The sequence below is a fragment of the Larimichthys crocea genome, unplaced genomic scaffold, assembly GCF_000972845.2.
Source record: "Larimichthys crocea isolate SSNF unplaced genomic scaffold, L_crocea_2.0 scaffold148, whole genome shotgun sequence".
Taxonomy (NCBI): domain Eukaryota; kingdom Metazoa; phylum Chordata; class Actinopteri; family Sciaenidae; genus Larimichthys; species Larimichthys crocea.
In genome coordinates this window covers 359,762-377,170 of record NW_020852030.1, presented here as the reverse complement: position 1 = coordinate 377,170, position 17,409 = coordinate 359,762, and the positions used below count along the sequence as shown (strand labels likewise).

The 17,409-nt window shown below is 47.6% G+C and overlaps 3 protein-coding genes across 4 annotated transcripts in view; 1 reads left to right on the top strand and 2 right to left on the bottom strand.

Annotated features, from left to right (window-relative positions):
* Positions 1-6,644, top strand: part of lhfpl4b (LHFPL tetraspan subfamily member 4b) — a 23,198-nt gene extending 16,554 nt beyond the window's left edge. For both annotated transcript variants that reach the window (XM_027275644.1, XM_027275642.1), the window contains one exon: positions 6,614-6,644. The gene's annotated coding sequence lies outside the window, so the exon portion shown is untranslated. The remainder of the gene's footprint in view (positions 1-6,613) is intronic.
* Positions 1,360-7,191, bottom strand: sypa (synaptophysin a). The gene is made up of 8 exons (XM_027275645.1): positions 7,174-7,191; positions 4,303-4,368; positions 3,509-3,633; positions 3,047-3,245; positions 2,735-2,926; positions 2,416-2,631; positions 1,660-1,740; positions 1,360-1,530 (listed from the first exon to the last, which is right to left on the bottom strand). The coding sequence occupies exons 1-7, from the start codon at positions 7,189-7,191 to the stop codon at positions 1,675-1,677; spliced, it is 882 nt and encodes a 293-aa protein (XP_027131446.1). The 3' UTR covers positions 1,360-1,530; positions 1,660-1,674.
* A 2,491-nt stretch (positions 7,192-9,682) lies between these two features.
* Positions 9,683-17,409, bottom strand: part of cacna1fb (calcium channel, voltage-dependent, L type, alpha 1F subunit) — a 32,937-nt gene continuing 25,210 nt past the window's right edge. The window contains 14 exon segments of the mRNA XM_027275647.1: positions 9,683-10,832; positions 10,918-11,018; positions 11,104-11,166; positions 11,249-11,450; positions 11,600-11,712; positions 11,863-11,966; positions 12,989-13,114; positions 14,711-14,936; positions 15,040-15,100; positions 15,186-15,317; positions 15,440-15,570; positions 16,656-16,757; positions 16,842-16,944; positions 17,025-17,263. Of these exon segments, the coding sequence (XP_027131448.1) occupies positions 10,569-10,832; positions 10,918-11,018; positions 11,104-11,166; positions 11,249-11,450; positions 11,600-11,712; positions 11,863-11,966; positions 12,989-13,114; positions 14,711-14,936; positions 15,040-15,100; positions 15,186-15,317; positions 15,440-15,570; positions 16,656-16,757; positions 16,842-16,944; positions 17,025-17,263 (1,967 nt within the window). The 3' untranslated portion in view covers positions 9,683-10,568.

Below are 17,409 nucleotides of genomic sequence, written 5' to 3'. Positions count from 1 at the left end.
GTGACTTGTTGTTTGACGTTTGTTTTGTTCTTAATTATTTCAGAGCGTGTCGCTCCAGCAGTAGGAAATGAACGGACGTTAAAACATGTGCCAACTGTAATGACGCGGAGCCACTTTTTTGGATCACTCTCACTCGGCGCCTTGTTCACAGTGAAGCCGGGATCCAGATTGTTCACTGGTCCTCCGGTAGTTTTCTCCCGACAAGTGACCACAACAACTTCCTGGTTGTTCTTTATTTACTGCAGCAAGATCCCACAGCGAACAAGCTGGGACGGATTTGTGATGTCCGAGTGTTTTGGCATCCAGTTTATCTGGCTCATTTGTGTGCACTGCATAGGGTTTGTGAACCCAGTCTGGAAACAGCTTTGTGATGTGATTGGCCGGTGTTTGTGTGTGTGTGTGAATTGGCCCATTGATTGGGGGGATGCATACCGAGGGGGCGTGTTATGGGTTTGCTTATACGGCGGTTGGGCGGGTTGTTTGGGGTTGGTTGAATAGGAAAAATGAATATATTTATATATCTGTTCGTGTATCTTTACAAACAAACAAACATTTCTGTCCACAGAGCTTATGCAATATGATGACTCCACCACCAGCGAAGCTGTCATTGTCGGCCTCGTCGTTGTTGTTTCTCGTCACGTGTGGATTTATTGCCTTTTTGTATAAATCAAACTTTGTTTATTTATTCAAACTTTGTTTATTTATTCAAACTTTGTTTATTTATGTTGATGCAGGTCTCACAGGCGTCCATTTTCATGTCAGCTGGTTTCTGTTCTAACATTAGTGTTGTCAACGTTGACGTGTCGTTAACATGTCATTCACGTGTTGTTGACGTGTTGTTGACGTTTGTTTGTTAATTATTCAGGCGGCGCTCCAGCAGCAGGAATGTAACGGACGTACAAACAGTGCAAACTGTAATGACGAGGAGCCATTTTGGATCCACTCTCCACCCGGCGCCGTCACCGTGAAGCCGGACTCCAGACTGGGTTCACTGCGTCTCCGGAGTGACATCACTTCCTGTTGTTGATATTTACATGCAGCAAGACAAACAGCGAACAGCTGGGACGTGATGTCATCAGTTTGGATCCAGTTTTATCTGGTGTGTGCCTGATTGGTGTGAACCCAGTCTGAACAGCTTTGTGATTGGCCGGTGTGAATCTGGCCCATTGATTGGGGGAGGCATACCGAGGGGGCGGGGTTATACGGCGGTGGGCGGGGTTGAATAGGAAACATGAATATATTATATATCTGTTCAGTGATATCTTTACAACACAAACAAACATTCTGTCCACAGGTTAGAATATGATGACTCCACACCAGCGCAGCTTTCTATTGGTCGGCTCGTCGTTGTTGTTTTCGTTCAAGTCGTGGATTTATTGTTTATAACTCTCTCTTCTCATTTACACATCGACTCATTATAGTGAACATCTATCCCCCCCACCCCCCCCACCCACTTACTCTGCAGACAGACAGGAGTGTTGCATTGTGGGTAGTTTGCAGGCGACCCACTGTGGTTCACTCCGACGCTTCCTGTGAAGAAAACACAAGAAGAAGAAGAAGAAGAAGAAGAAGAAGAAGAAGAAGAAGAAGATGACTGAACATCGTCTAAATTAAACAAATCAACTCGACCAATCAGACTCCATTTCCTGTGTGTCTCACCTGCTTCCTGTCAGTTCACATCTGATTGGAGAACGAGGTGGGCGCCCCCTGCTGGGCGTAGCCCTGACCGTACTCTGCATCCTGGAAACCACAGGAAACAACATGACACACAGAAAGCACACAGAGTACATGCACTACACAGAGTATATGCAGTACACAGAGTACACAGAGTACATGCACTACACAGAGTACATGCACTACACAGAGTACACAGAGTACATGCACTACACAGAGTATATGCAGTACACAGAGTACACAGAGTACATGCACTACACAGAGTATATGCAGTACACAGAGTACATGCAGTACACAGAGTACTTTGTGTAGTGAGTGAGAAAATTTGATTGTTTTTCTTTTTCATGTTTGAAGAACTGACAAACTTGTTTTAATGTCTAATTAATGTTTTTACCAACAATTACTGATCAATAATCATCTGACTGATCAATAATCAGCTGACTGATCAATAATCATCTGACTGATCAACAATCAGCTGACTGATCAACAATCATCTGACTGATCAATAATCAGCTGACTGATCAATAACTTTGTTCTTCTTCTCTTGTCGTATTTTTGGGTGAAGCGAGGCTGTTTGTGCTAAGCTAGGTTAGCCTGGACCGGTCTGGAGGTTCTGATCCGTTTGGATCTGGTTTCCATGGTTACCCCTGACGTCTGCAACAGATTCTGAATCCTTCATTTGTGAGGACTGACAGCTACCTGTGGTCACCATGGTAACAGCAGGTGTGAACAGGGCGTTACCTGGTTGTATCCTTGCTGGCTGTAGTCGGGTTGGTATCCTCCCTGGTTGCTGGCGTACGGGTCCTGTTCGTACGCCCCCTGCTGGCCGTAGGCGTCTGGTGCTGCGTGCTTCTCCTGAGGAGGCGGAGCTCGCATGAAGGGGGCGATGATGCCCGTCTCCTTGAAGACGAACCAGAGGTTCCCCACCCACAGGACCAGGTTAATAAAACCGAAAGCCTGAAAGAGGACGGAGGAATCAGCTGACAGGATGTGACCCGTCTGTGACCCGTCTGTGACCCGTCTGTGACATGCTCGGCCCTCAGGCTCCATCAGGACTCACCACAGAGGTGTTGAGTCCAGACATGACCGGGTCGTGGACCTCACGGCAGGTGTTCCCTGAAACTCTGCAGGCGGGGATCAGAGTGACTACTTTATCAGGGTCCGTCGCCGTCTTCACGTCGGACAGACCTTTGGCCCAGGCTGCTGAACTCACGAGCCACATGAAGGCAAACACTCCGGTCACACCCAGGTCCTGAACACACACACACACACACACACACACACACACACACACACACACACACACACACACACACAATGTATGAGTGATATTAGGTCACCTGTGAGCGATGCGTCAGGGCCGTGAACTTACGATCAGGGGACCCTTGTTGTTCTCCTTGTACTTCTCAAAGAAGAAGACGTAGATGCTGAGAGCCGCCGTGGAGTAGAGGAAGGCGAAGACGCCGATGGTGACGAAGAACTCGGCCGAGGACGAGTAGTCACCAACCAGGAAGAGTCGGTCCTTGTTCCCACCCTGACAGGTGGGGGAGTCGAAATACACCTGGTGGAGTCTGAGAGGGGGAGGAGTTTAATAACATTTGTTTTTAGACCGAATGTCCAGCCCAGCAGTCAGCAGCTTCATCTGACCCAAACACTGAAAGAAATCCGTTTAGATTCAGAATTTAGTGACAACAAAGTTTTTTAGATCTCGACTTTAGAGCCTCCCTGCAGGAGAGGGTGAGGTGAGGTGTAATCAGTAGATAAATCATCTTTAAATCGTCCAAACACGCGTCGTGATGCATGTTAGAGAACACGTGACCCGTGTCACACTGACCTGAACGGGTACTCAAACTCCACCTCTATGCTCAGGTCGCTGTCCGTCTGGTTCTTACAGTCCACCGACATCCGGAACATCCCAGAATAACTCCCGCAGGTGGAGAAGGCGAAGATGGCGAAAAACTGGAGGAACAAAACAAACGCAGAGGTCGTTACCGTGGAAACAGCACCGCTTTGAGCTAACATCAGCTGTCCGCTGTGTGTGTGTGTGTGTGTGTGTGTGTGTGAAGTGTGTGTGTGTGTGTGTGTGTGTGTGTGAAGTGTTATATGACTCATCATCATCTTCACATCTATTGATACAAACTCAGTGTGAAGCATTAACACACACACGCACACACACACACACACACACACACACACACACACACACACACACACACACACACACACATAGTGAGCAGGTGGTCACAGTCAGACCTGCTGTCCAATCCCTGCTTGGCACTGTGTGTGTGTGTGTGTGTGTGTGTGTGTGTGTGTGTCCTGAATCTTATTCTCCTCTCAGTGCATTGTGGGAACATTTTGAATGTTTCTTGTATGTTTTCAGGATTTTTTAGAAACATTGAAATAATTCCAGATCAACTTCTGAATTCATTTCCTGTCATGTGATGAAAGTGCTGAGTCACCTGTGACAGGTGAACACAGAGACAGAAACACGTCGTCTGCATAGAGACGGACGGAAAAAATGAAATATGGAGGCAGAAGTGAATTTTTAATTTATTAAATAATAATTGAATTTAATAATAATGATGAATTACACTGAACATGGAATCATTCTTCATCTGATGAACTCACCCATTCTAAAGCCTTAATGAAGCCCAGAGGAACCTTCAGGACCCGGAACTGACCCTGAGCCACCAGCTGCAGAGAGACAGGCAGGCAGACAGAGGAGAGACAGAGAGGGACAGCCGACAGAGAAGAGAGGTACCGAAAGTGTGGGGGACAGAACAGAGACAGAGAGACAGACCAGACAGAGCAGAGACAGACCAGAGAGGACAGACAGACAGGACAGACAGGCAGGCAGCCACAGCAGACAGACAGAGAGAGACAGACAGACAGACAGAAAGCAGACAGAGAGACAGGACGACAGACAGACAGAGCAGACAGACAGACAGACAGAGAGAGCCAGACAGACAGACAACGAGAGACAGGACAGAACAGACAGACGAGAGAGACAGCCAGAGGCACACAACAGACAGGAAGCAGACAGACAGCCAGACAGAGACAGATCAGAGAGACGACAGACAGAAGAGGACGACAGGGACAGACAGAGAGCGACAGACGACAGACAGGGACCGACAGACAGAGAGCGAGACAGAAGACAGACAGAGACAGAGAGCCAGGCAGACAAGACAGACAGACAGACAGGACAGACAGACAGGACAGACAGACGAGACAGGAAGAGAACCCAGAGAGACACAGACAGGCACAACAAGACAGACAGAGAGAGAGACAGAGAGACAGACAGTGAGACAGAAGGACAGACAGCCAGACAGAGAGACAGACAGACAGGACAGACCAGACAGACCAGAGGACAGAGAGACCGACAGACAGACGACAGACAGACAGAGAGACAGACAGACAGGACAGAGACGAGCGAAGGCAGGACAGACAGACAGAGACAAGACGAGCAGACAAAGATAGACAGACAGAGAGACGAAGACAGACAAGACAAGAGGACAGAGAGACGACGACAGACAGAGCAGGACAAGGACAGAACGGAAGGCGACAGACAGACAGCACCAGACAGACAGACGGAGACGAAGACAGACAGAGACAGACAGAGCAGGTTGTTTAATTTAATGTGAATAGCGAAGCCATGTTAAATATCAAGTCTTGACTCAGTTGTCTGATGGTTTGATGAATGATTATTATATTTAAATAAAAGTCACATGACGACGACTTCCTGCTGCTGCGTCACTGACGTCTGTAATATTTACACTGTGCCTCGGTTTATATATCAGATAATAATCTTCATTATAATAATCATTCAATAATTCATGAACATCAGTCAGTTCATGACAGATCAGCTGACACACGTAACACTAACACTCCCATCATGCACTGCTCACATGAGCTCAGTCCTGTGAGGCGTCAAACGTTCTGAAAACATCGAGACAACGTGTCACATGAAGAGATGATAGTGGGAACATCTAAAGAACGTCTAAAGAACGTTTCCCTGCAGCCGGCCAGTCTGAATGTTGTTTACGTTCAGGTCTCTCCAGGTTTCTGCCGGATCAGATTTAACTCAGAGAAACGTTCTGTCAAAACATTCACAACACGTTTCATTTATCGACTTTTGTTCGGACTGAGTACGACAGCGAGAAGCTGCAACGTTGTCAAACATTGTCAGAATGGTTGTCAGAACTTTCAGCCTGGTTCTGGCTCGACGGTGGACTGTTCTCCACAAAAATCAGACTTTCCAGAAGTTTTCCTTTTGACTCCTTATCTGTCGATTAAATATATTAAATTAAACCTATTAAATTTCAACATTACATATTAACATATTAAACATACATATTAAATATATCAACTTAACACATTTAAATATATTCAACCATAACATCATTAAATATATTAACATTAACACATTAAATATATCAAACTTAACTATTAACTATATCAAATTAACATTAACATATTAACATTAATATTAAATATATCAAACATTACATATTCATATGAACTCACACATATGACAACATGTGACCTGATTTTTTTTAAATAAATATAATTCAAGAGAATCAATCTGACCTGAGAAGTTCAAATATTTAAATATTCATTTCTATATTTAACAGTAAAAAAACAAACATGAAAAATATTTCATATTACGCTAAACACATCTCATCACTTCACAGTAATACTACGTAATTGACTGTTGTAGTACTGCAAAGCAGTAGCATTACTGCACTAATCTTACAGTAATATTATAATAATATTACAGTAATATTATATTACTGTAGTATTATTATAATATTACTGTAATATTATAATAATATTACTGTAGTATTACTGCAGTATCAGTCATGTTGCAGTATTTCTTCGTGTTTTTGTGTTTTCAGGACAGTTTTTTTTTCTCGGTCTCCATCTTACAGCAGCTGCTGAGGAGGAGGAGGAGGAGGAGGAGGAGGAGGAGGTGAACCCGGGTAAAACCGGGTGAAACCGGGATAAAGACACGACAGCTCGGCGGAGAGACGTGAGAATAAAAACAGAACCGGACCGACCCGAATCAAAAACATCACCATCACCATCATCATCATCCTGCAGCTCCGGCTGCCATTTTACACACACACACACACACACACACACACACACACACACACACACACACACACACACACAGGTTCCTGCAGGCAGCGCGCAGGGCTGAAGAGCCCACAAACAGGCCTGCGTCCATCCATCACCACCAGAACCGAACCGAACAGTCATGATTAAAATCACAAAAATCCCCCCGAATGTTCCCCGAATGTTCCCTGAATGTTCCCTGAATCTGTAATCTGCCTCCGACACTGAGCTGCTTCACCGGGAGACAAACATGAATCCCGGCGGGCCGAGCCGAAACACGACATGAACACACCCGAGCGGAACCGACCGAACCGAACTGATGAAGATGAAGGAGAAGAACCAAAAAAAACATCAAATGAAGAAGAAGATGAACAAACAGACCTGATTTACGACGTCCATCCTGCGCCTGTCGAGAAGAGAGAGGATGGAGAGGAGGCAGAGAGGAGGGAGGAGGGAGGATGGAGAGAGGAGGAGGGTGGAGGGTGGAGGGAGGAGGGAGGGAGAGAGAGAGGAGGGAGAGAGAGGGAGGAGGCGATCGAGGAGGGCGTTACATAGACAGTGGAGGTAGGATACTGCATCGGCTGGCCTTGTGTAGGATTCATTTGGAGGGGCGTCTTTATTATTTGCCCTTCAGGGACATTATGCAGAATACACTCTCACACACACTACTAAATAACTGGCTCTTACACACCTAGTGAAAAATGCTCTCACACACATCTAGATAACACTCTTACACACACTAGTGAAAGGCCTCCACACACACTAGTGAAAAACTCTCACCACACTAGGAAACACTCTCACACACAACATGAAACGCTCTCCCCAACCTAGTGAAACACTCTCCACCACACTAGTGAAACACTCTCACAACTAGTTGAAATGCTCTACACACTCCTAGTGAAACACTCCACACAACACTAGTGAAACGCTCGTCACACCACTAGTGAACACTCTCACACCACTAGTGAACACTCTCAAACATAGTGAAGCCTCACAACACTAGTGAACCTCTCACACACACTAGTGAACACTCTCACACCCAAAGGACACTCTCACAACCCATAATGCTCTCACACATCTAGTGAAACACTCTACACACACTAGTAACTCTCACACACACGGTGAAATGCTCTCACACACTCTATTGGATTTCAGTGTAACCGGAAGGCATTTCAGTGTAAACCGGAAGGCGGGTCGTAAAGAGGGAGCGAAGCATCGTTGGGTTGCAGATGTCGCGCCAGGAGGAGCTTTCCAGTGGACTTACAGAGCTGCCACGCTACCAACAACATTTGTCATCAGCGAGACATTCGAACATTATCTAATGCAACAGCGAGCGCAACAGTGCCCACGCCCCTTGAGTGCCGACACCGTGGAGAGCTGGCCTACGGCGCTTTTCCCGTCTCGCGGCAGCAATGGCGCGGCGCAACCCAGCTGTTGGCCTGGTTGTCCTGGTTGTCCATGTCCCGAGCTCTGCTGAGCTTGGTAACGCGGCACGGACGCCTGACCGGGGATTTCACTAGTGTGTGTGAGAGTGTTTCACTAGAGTGTGTGAGAGCCATTGTGCACTAGATGTGTGTGAGTGTTTTCACTAGAGTGTGTGAGAGCATTTCACTAATGTGTGTGAGAGTGTTTCACTAGAGTGGTGGAGAGCAATTTCACTAGTGTGTGTTGAGAGTGTTTTCACTAGAGTGTGTGAGAGCGTTTCACTAGTGGTGTAAGAGCGTATATTTGTGTGGTGGAGGTGTCTCAGTGTGCTGTGAAGCTTCACAGTGTGTGTAAGAGCGTTTCACTAGTGTGTGAAGAGCGTAATATTTCAATAGTGTGTGTGAGAAGCGTTTCACTAGAGTGTGTGAGAGCGGTTCCACTAGTGTGTGTGAGAGCGTTTCCACTAGGTGTGTAAGATCGTATTCACGTGTGTGTAAGAGCGTAATATTCAGTAGTGTGGGTGAAGCGTTCACTAGTGTGTGTAAGAGCGTTCACTATGTGTGTAAAGCAGTATTTTAAGTAGTGTGTTGAGAGCGTTTCACTAGTGTGTGTAAGACGAAAGATTTCAGTAGTGTGTGTGTGAGAGTGTCGCTCAGTAGAGTGTGTGAGAGCATTTCACTAGTGTGTGTAAGAGCGTAATATTTCAGTAGTGTGTGTGAGAGGTATTTCTGAATAATGTCCCTGACGGCCCCTCATAGTCTGTTGTGTGTTCATGTTTTATTTCTTGTTAATTATTGTTCAGAGGAGATGAAAGTTGATGATGAAGATAAATATATTTTTTATAACACGTCATCAGATTTATTTTATTTTGAAAAACAGGAAAAAACGGAAATGTGAGAAGGGGCGGGGCTAACTGCGTCATCATGTTAGTGGGAGGAGTTCACGTTTGGCGAAGACTAAAACCTGGACGTAGTCTCTGAGACGTCCCCGCAGACTGTCTAAAACCTGGACGTAGTCTCCGTGACGTCCCGGCAGACTGTCTAAAACCTGGACTAGTCTCCGTGACGTCTAAAACCAGAGAGAGCCACAGTATTTTAACGTCCTGTCTGCACAGGAAGTGGTAACATGAGTTTTTTTCAAAATAAAGCACAGAGTCACTTTGTTTTCAGAGTTTATTTGAGGTAAAGAAGTTTCAGGTGTTTCTTTGTGGGAGATGAAGAGCCCTTCACTGAAAGAGACACGAGCACATGAGACACAACACTGACAGAATCAGTTTGTTCTGTGTGGTAAAAAATCTGAAACATTTAAAAAAAGAAAACGCAAAAAAACGTTTCAGTTCATCAAACAACAACGAAAGAAACACATCCATAAAACAGCTGATAGAAAACGTGACGTGCTCCGCGGTCTGCAGACTGTCCTGTGGGATTCGAACGCGTGATGAGACCAAACATCGTCTTTCATTTTGTATCCTGCGTCTCTGTAGCCTGGAGCTGCTACAGAGACGCAGGATACAGAACAGCTTGTGAGTCTTTGGAAGCACTCAGATAAAACAACGTGGATGTTTGGTCACATCACGCGTTCGAATCCCACACTGTCCCGTCTGTTAGCTGTTAGCTCAGGAGTGCACGGAGCTCACATACCGTCAGTGGTATCCATGGTAACCGTAGCATCACTGTCAGTCACAACAACACGGGTACAGAGGAGAGAACAGGCTACAGCTACACCACAAACACATATAAAGATATGCTAACGTTAGCGCCAAGGACAAACATTAGCAGGTCAGGAGCTAGCATGCTAGCTGTCGCTAGTTATTGTCTGTTTTTGTTGGACGGGCTAGATGAGCGGTGATAGCTCATGCTAATGCTAATGCTAATGTGAGCATGTCTGATAAATGCTACAACACGAGCTAACGCTGCTGTGTCAGTGTTTAGCTAGCTTATTGTAAAGTGTCTGCTGTTAGCTCTGAGCTAATGCTACACAGCTGCTGTTAGTTAGCACTTTTGATGTAGCCAGGTTAGCTGGTGCTAAAACACTTAATGAGTTGTAACACTGTCGAACTTTAGCATTGAGCTAAGTTTAGCATTGAGCTAAGTTTAGCATTGAGCTAGCTTGCTGCAGAGTTAGCATCTTAAGCTACAGCTGGTTAACAGTCCAATGCATTGTGGGAGCTTAGCATTGTTTGCGTGCTAACGAGCTCACGGGACACGTCACCAGGCTCAAAATGTCTGTCTCCATGACAACCTTCATTTAAAACCCCGCCCTCTTTGTCTTGTCACCTGATTGGCCAAACGTACTGTGAATGACTGATGCCAAGTCAGTCTTCTCCCTGATTGGCCCAGAGCTTCAGCCCCTCAGAATGATGTCACGCAGGTCATCTCGTCGGCCAGCTCCTCCTCGTCGCGCCCCGTCCTGATTGGCTCCTCGTCGCTGTAGAGTGCGGAGGGGTCGGCGGCGGTGCTGGCGAGTAAACCATGGCTCCCTGTGCCGAGCAGGTCGCTTGCAGCCGACTCCATCTCGTCCACGGTCATGTGGCACGCGTCAGCGATCTCCCGTTTGGCGAACGCCACGAACTTTGGATCCCGAGCATACAGGCCGAGTCCCTCGGAGATCAGAACCTGCAGAGAAGAAGAAGAAGAGTCAGCGGTGGCGGTCTGACCGCGAGCTCATGACCAACATCAGGACCAATCGACGCGTCCTCACCGCCTCCACCAGACTGTCAGCTGATCCTCGTTTCTCGGTGAGCGGAGCGCCGAGCTGCGAGGGAACTCTGAGGGTGGTGTACGCCCTGTACGGAGGCGGAGCTGCAACGACCAGAGTCACATGACACCTTCAGGTACATGATGACAACAGAGCCATGATCACAACTGTAACATATCTCCTTCATACCTGAGGACCCTGCAGGGCCACCGTACCACGCCGGTCTGGGTGCTGCACCTGTCACACTGACACCTGATGATGAAGACGCCAACAGACAGGTGAGTTTACCTGAGCGCCACCGTTAGCGTGCCACAGAGGTTTCCTGTCTCCTTACCTCTTCCTGCCCCTCCCTTCTTCCCCTCTCCTCCTCCTTCCCCTGCTCCTCCTCCCCAGGGTGGGCTTCCTTCCTCCTCCACCAGGATGAGAGGAGCATAGAGGAGGCGCCCACGGCGAGGACACGGGTTCGCCCAGGAAGCAGAGGAGGCCGCCGATGAGAGACCGGAGGAGTGACGAGACTCGTAACTACTGAAGGTTTGCTGAGGACGAGAGAGAGGAGGGTCACATGACACTGAAGAAGAGGGGCGGGGTTACGTGTCTTACCTGTGTGTGTGTTACCTGTGTGGGTGTGTTACCTGTGTGTGTGTGTTACCTGTGTGTGTGTGTTACCTGTGTGTGTGTGTGATACCTGTGTGCGTGTACGGCGTGGCGGTGAGGTAGGGTGGTACGTCCCAGGGATCGGCAGGTCGTCACTGCTGCCCTGCCGCCTCAGACACTGGATGTTAAACGACGGCTTACGACCTGACAGACAACAACAAAACAAACGCACCCCTCTCTGCTGTCAGTGATGATGTCACGGCTCAGGTGTGTTTGATTCATTGACACTTCACCTGGTACCTCTGATGTAGGTCATGTCTCATATTGATCACATCGACGGTGACATCCTCTTACCTGTGGGCGTGGCAGGAAGTAGGCGTCTCCGGGTCGTCCTCCCTCCCTCGCTGTAGCCACCATAGCTACCGTTGGAGTAGGGGGCGTGGCCATCGTAGTGGTCTCTGTATAGAGGACGGTCGTCAGCAGGGATGTAACGATACACTCAACTCACGACTCGATTCGAGTCACGATTTTTTGTTCACGATACGATTTTTTCACGATTTTTTTTAAATCAAAATAAGCTACAGACAAACTCTGACCAAATAAAATTATCTTTTTATTTGTAGGAAAAAAATCTCTCTTTACAGAAACTCTCAAACAGTTTGTGTTCTTATTAGGGCTGCCAGCAAGCAGCTGATCTGACCATTACCTTTCAGCTTGAAGTATGAGCTAACTGAAAATAAAAACAAGATGATAGCTCATTAACCCTTTAATGAGAGTCCACGGCCCTGGGACACGGCGAGGTCCGGGCGCTGTAAGCGCAGAGCCGGTCGCGGCGCACCACCTCGGAGGAAATGCACCCGGCGGGGGCCAGCCAGCGCCGGGGAGAGGTCCCATGAGGGGATCCTCCCGCACCGTGCGGCCTCCCTGCCCCGAGTTTAATCCCCCGTGCAGACTGCGCGGAAGTTGCGGAAAAGTTGCGGTGATTGCAACACCGCCCTGAATTCACGGGAATTCACTGAAGTTGCGTTGAAGTTGCAAATCGCAACATCGTGAATTCCTGGAGGGTCTGTGTTGTGTGTGTGTGTGTGTGTGTGTGTGTGACGGGGCAGCGGAAGCTGCGGCCACAACGTAACCTATTTCTAATAAAAATAAAGACGAAAAACAACATGTCCTACTTCTCTCGCATTCGCCAAGAATCGCGATTCATTTTTTCTGTCAACCGATGCGAGTCGTCACGCATTTGTACCGATTTTAATCGTGGCACGATGCATCGTTACATCCTTAGTCGTCAGGGTAACGCCTACGAGGACACACACAGGTGTGTTTACCTGTCTGTCTGTCTGTCTGTCTGTCTCTGTGTACCCGTCTGTCTGTCTGTCTGTCTGTCTCTGTGTACCCGTCTGTCTGTCTGTCTGTCCGTGTGTACCTGTCTGTCTGTGTGTACCTGTCTGTCCGTGTGTACCTGTCTGTCTGTGTGTACCTGTCTCTGGAGGTGATGCTGTCGTTGTCGTCCTCTCGGCTGTAGTAACCTTGCTCTCCGTGTGCCTCCATGTCCCCGTTCCTCCAGTACCGGTCCCTTGAGTCTCTCGAGTCTCTCGAGTCCCGCCTGCAGAACAAGAGAGTGTGACTGGCTGAGAGATCTGTCAATCAAGACAAACGGCGTCCTCTTTGAGCCTAAGGTTTCCTCCCAGTTGACGTGGACCAAAGGAAGGCGTCCAGGAGGATCCTGATCGGATCGCCCGGGTGTCCGAGCTCCTCTCCGAGGCTGAGCCCGGACATGCTGCAGAGGATCCACTACCCAAAGCTCATGGCCACAGTTGAGGGATGGAGCGTAGATGGACCTGACAATCGAAAGCTTTGTTCTGATTCCCTCCTAACCCAGAGTGAGTGATCCATCATTGTCCAGCAGAGAACCATGGAGAAGGTCGCAGTCCGATGAAGCCAACAGAACCACATCATCTGCAAAGTTCTTGTCCTCCACAGGCGTGTCAGTTAATACAGCCCAACATATCCGAAGCCTTCAGCACCTCAGAGTTAATCTTGTGCACACCTGGTGCCTTGGCAGCCTCAGAGATGTGAGCAAGGCTTTCCCGAGTCTTCAGGCTCTGTCCGAAGACTATTGGTCAGGTTCAGGAGCTCTTTCCACCACCAGACTGGGTCAGCAGTTCTGAACACAGCCTGGGCCAAACCAAGCTTCTCCTTCCTGAGTCATCGAAAGGACTGACAGAACTGGAGTCTGAAGTTCTTCTCCATGGCCTCCCTGAACTCTTTACTTTAGTGACTGCCAAACCTGCAGCACCTTGGGCCCCTGGTACCTTTCTGCTGCCTAAAGCGACCCTTGGACTAAACAAGCCTGAGAGGCCTTCAGCTCAGAACCCATCAAGAACCCGCTGCTGGATTCCAGAGTTGGGTTGGGTTAGGTCTAACCACAGCTCCTACAATCCGTTTCAACAATGGAGGCTTTGAACATGGTTCCAGGACCCCAACTCACCATCAGGTGGTGATCAGGTGACACCTCTGCTCCTCTCTTTACCTGAGTGACATCATGCTCAAACACGGTTATACGGTGTTATAGCCAATCAATGACGAGCACTGAACTTCCTACCAATCGCTCCCCTCCAGGTTTCTCCATCGTCACCCACATGAGTGTTGAAGGCTCTGAATGGATTCCCACCTAGAGACTCCAAGAAGTCCGGATACTCAGACCTGATCACAAACATCAGTCAGAGACTCTCCGTCATGTGGAGGCTCCAGAACTCCAACCCAGGAGGTCTAAACTTGTGGGTATCTCAGCCTGGACAAATGAGACAGTCCAGCCCCTCTCCAGGATTCTGGTTCTGGAACCAGTTCTATGTGTAGAGGTGAGCTCGGCTATGTGTAGTTGTACATCGCTCCACCTTCCTCACTAGCTCTGGTTCTTTCTCCATCAGGTCCACGTTCTCGAGGACTAACCATCTACATGTTTGTCTCATGTTACATTAATATTTTTACCGGCTGGGGCGGTCGGTAGCGTAGTGGGTTAAGCGGCCGCCCCGTGTGTGGAGGCTACAGTCCTCGCTGCAGCCGGCCCCGGTTCGAATCCAGCATCAGACGGCCCTCCCCCTCTCTCTGCCCCCTGCTTCCTGTCTATCATCAGCTGTCCAATCATTAAAGGCTTAAAAGGCCCAAAAAATAATCTTTAAAAAAATATATATATTTTTACCGGCCATGTTTGTAGTACGACGGTCTCTTGTGGGCGTGGTCCAGCAGGCTGTTCTTCACTGATGGGCGGCGGCCATGGTGATGATTGACAGATGACCTCACGTTGTCTCCACGGCGAAGGTGTTCGTCGTGTTCACTGATGCTGTCCGGCATCTTGGTGAGAGAACCGACCCGGTGGATCAGCCCTCCGTTAGACACGCCGCCAAACCCGACAACACCACCAGGACCTGCAGGCAGGTGGAGGCAGACGGGGGGCGGAGAGAGGGCGGAGTTTAAGGTCTGTAACCATAGTAACATAATGAAGTCACAGGATGTGATGTCGTAGTTTACCTGTGGGCGTGGTCAGTATGGAGCCTCGTTGGTCTTTCTCTGGTCCAAATCCATTTTCACCCTGCAGAGACCCAGACAGACCTGAACCCGTCACAGCCGGACCCTGACGTCACTAAACACTGTAAACTACGTGCTTTTATATAGACCTTGAACGCAGCGTTCTCCTCGAGCTCCTGCTCCTCCATCATCACCTCCTCGTCCTCCTCCAGGTCCTCGTTAAGAGCCAGACGCATCTCTGGACCCAGATCCTGCAGAGTCTTCAGACCAGCCTTACACAGCTGCAACACATAGACAGGTGAACACACAGACAGGTGGACACAGACAGACAGGTGAACACACTTGGACAGCAGACAGGTGAACACGCAGACAGACAGGTGGGCAGACAGACAGGTGAACACACCTGGACAGCAGATGGGTTGGTGTTGTCGTTCTCTCCGGTCAGGTCTCCTTTCTCCTTCCTCTTCCTGAACTTCCTGAAATAATCCTGGATCAGGAATGTCGCGTAAAACTTCCCGACCGTCACTTCCTCCTCTGAGAGACGACACAAGTACTCACAGTAAGTATTAGTACTTTGTGATGATGTAGTATTAGTACTGTGTGATGATGTAGTATTAGTACTGTGTGTAGTATTAGTACTGTGTGATGATGTATTAGTACTGTGTGATGATGTAGTATTAGTACTGTGTGTAGTATTAGTACTGTGTGATGTAGTATTAGTACTGTGTGATGATGTAGTATTAGTACTGTGTGATGATGTAGTATTAGTACTGTGTGTAGTATTAGTACTGTGTGATGATGTATTAGTACTGTGTGATAATGTAGTATTAGTACTGTGTGTAGTATTAGTACTGTGTGATGCAGTATTAGTACTGTGTGATGATGTAGTATTAGTACTGTGTGATGCAGTATTAGTACTGTGTGATGATGTAGTATTAGTACTATGTGATGTAGTATTAGTACTGTGTGATGATGTATTAGTACTGTGTGATAATGTAGTATTAGTACTGTGTGTAGTATTAGTACTGTGTGATGCAGTATTAGTACTGTGTGATGATGTAGTATTAGTACTGTGTGATGCAGTATTAGTACTGTGTGATGATGTAGTATTAGTACTGTGTGATGCAGTATTAGTACTGTGTGATGATGTATTAGTACTGTGTGATAATGTAGTATTAGTACTGTGTGTAGTATTAGTACTGTGTGATGCAGTATTAGTACTGTGTGATGATGTAGTATTAGTACTGTGTGATGCAGTATTAGTACTGTGTGATGATGTAGTATTAGTACTGTGTGATGCAGTATTAGTACTGTGTGATGATGTATTAGTACTGTGTGATAATGTAGTATTAGTACTGTGTGTAGTATTAGTACTGTGTGATGCAGTATTAGTACTGTGTGATGATGTAGTATTAGTACTGTGTGATGCAGTATTAGTACTGTGTGATGATGTATTAGTACTGTGTGATAATGTAGTATTAGTACTGTGTGTAGTATTAGTACTGTGTGATGCAGTATTAGTACTGTGTGATGATGTAGTATTAGTACTGTGTGATGCAGTATTAGCAGCTGGATGTTTGTAGTTGCAATAGTACTCAAAGTGACTGCAGTATTTGTACCTTCATGTGGTGGGATTACTTCGTCCAGTAGTTTTGGTTTCATCCTCTTCCAGATCTTCTTGATGATCACCCTCAGCTCCTCGTTCTCCTGGTCAGGGTTACCTAGCAACAGCACGCAGTGGGTGGGGCCAGACATAATTATGACATCAACATTTCACTTCCTGCTGCTCTGGACCAATCAGATACCTTCAGTCTTGATCTTGAGGGCGGTGCGAACCAGAGCGAAGAGCGTGGCGTTGAAGGTCACCATCCCGTCGGCGTTCAGAGGCATGTTCATCGCCACCAGACGCTGAGAGAGCGACAGCTTCCTGTTAGTTCACAGTGACTCTACATGACATCATACACACCTGTGTTACCTGCAGTGTTTACCTTACAGGCCACTCTGTGCGGACAAAGTTTACCAAAACCCAACGGAGGCTGAATCCTCCTGAGCAACGCCACGACGTCCAGGTGTTTGATACGACCTCTGAGAGGCAGGAGAAGAAGAACTGATTACTGCAAACACATGTGGTCATGTGGTCAGGTGATCATGTGATCATGTGGTCATGTGGTCAGGTGGTCATGTGGTCATGTGGTCAGGTGATCATGTGGTCAGGTGATCATGTGATCATGTGATCATGTGGTCATGTGGTCAGGTGATCATGTGGTCAGGTGGTCAGGTGGTCATGTGGTCAGGTGATCATGTGGTCATGTGGTCAGGTGATCATGTGGTCAGGTGGTCAGGTGGTCATGTGGTCAGGTGATCATGTGGTCA

Bases quoted from the DNA above. Each gene is read 5' to 3' on its own strand.
- sypa (XM_027275645.1), bottom strand. The intron at 3,634-4,302 runs GTGAGTTCATCA...TTGTTCCTCCAG, and splicing joins TCATTAAGGCTTTAGAATGG to TTTTTCGCCATCTTCGCCTT. The intron at 1,741-2,415 runs GTAACGCCCTGT...TGTGGTTTCCAG, and splicing joins GCCAGCAAGGATACAACCAG to GATGCAGAGTACGGTCAGGG.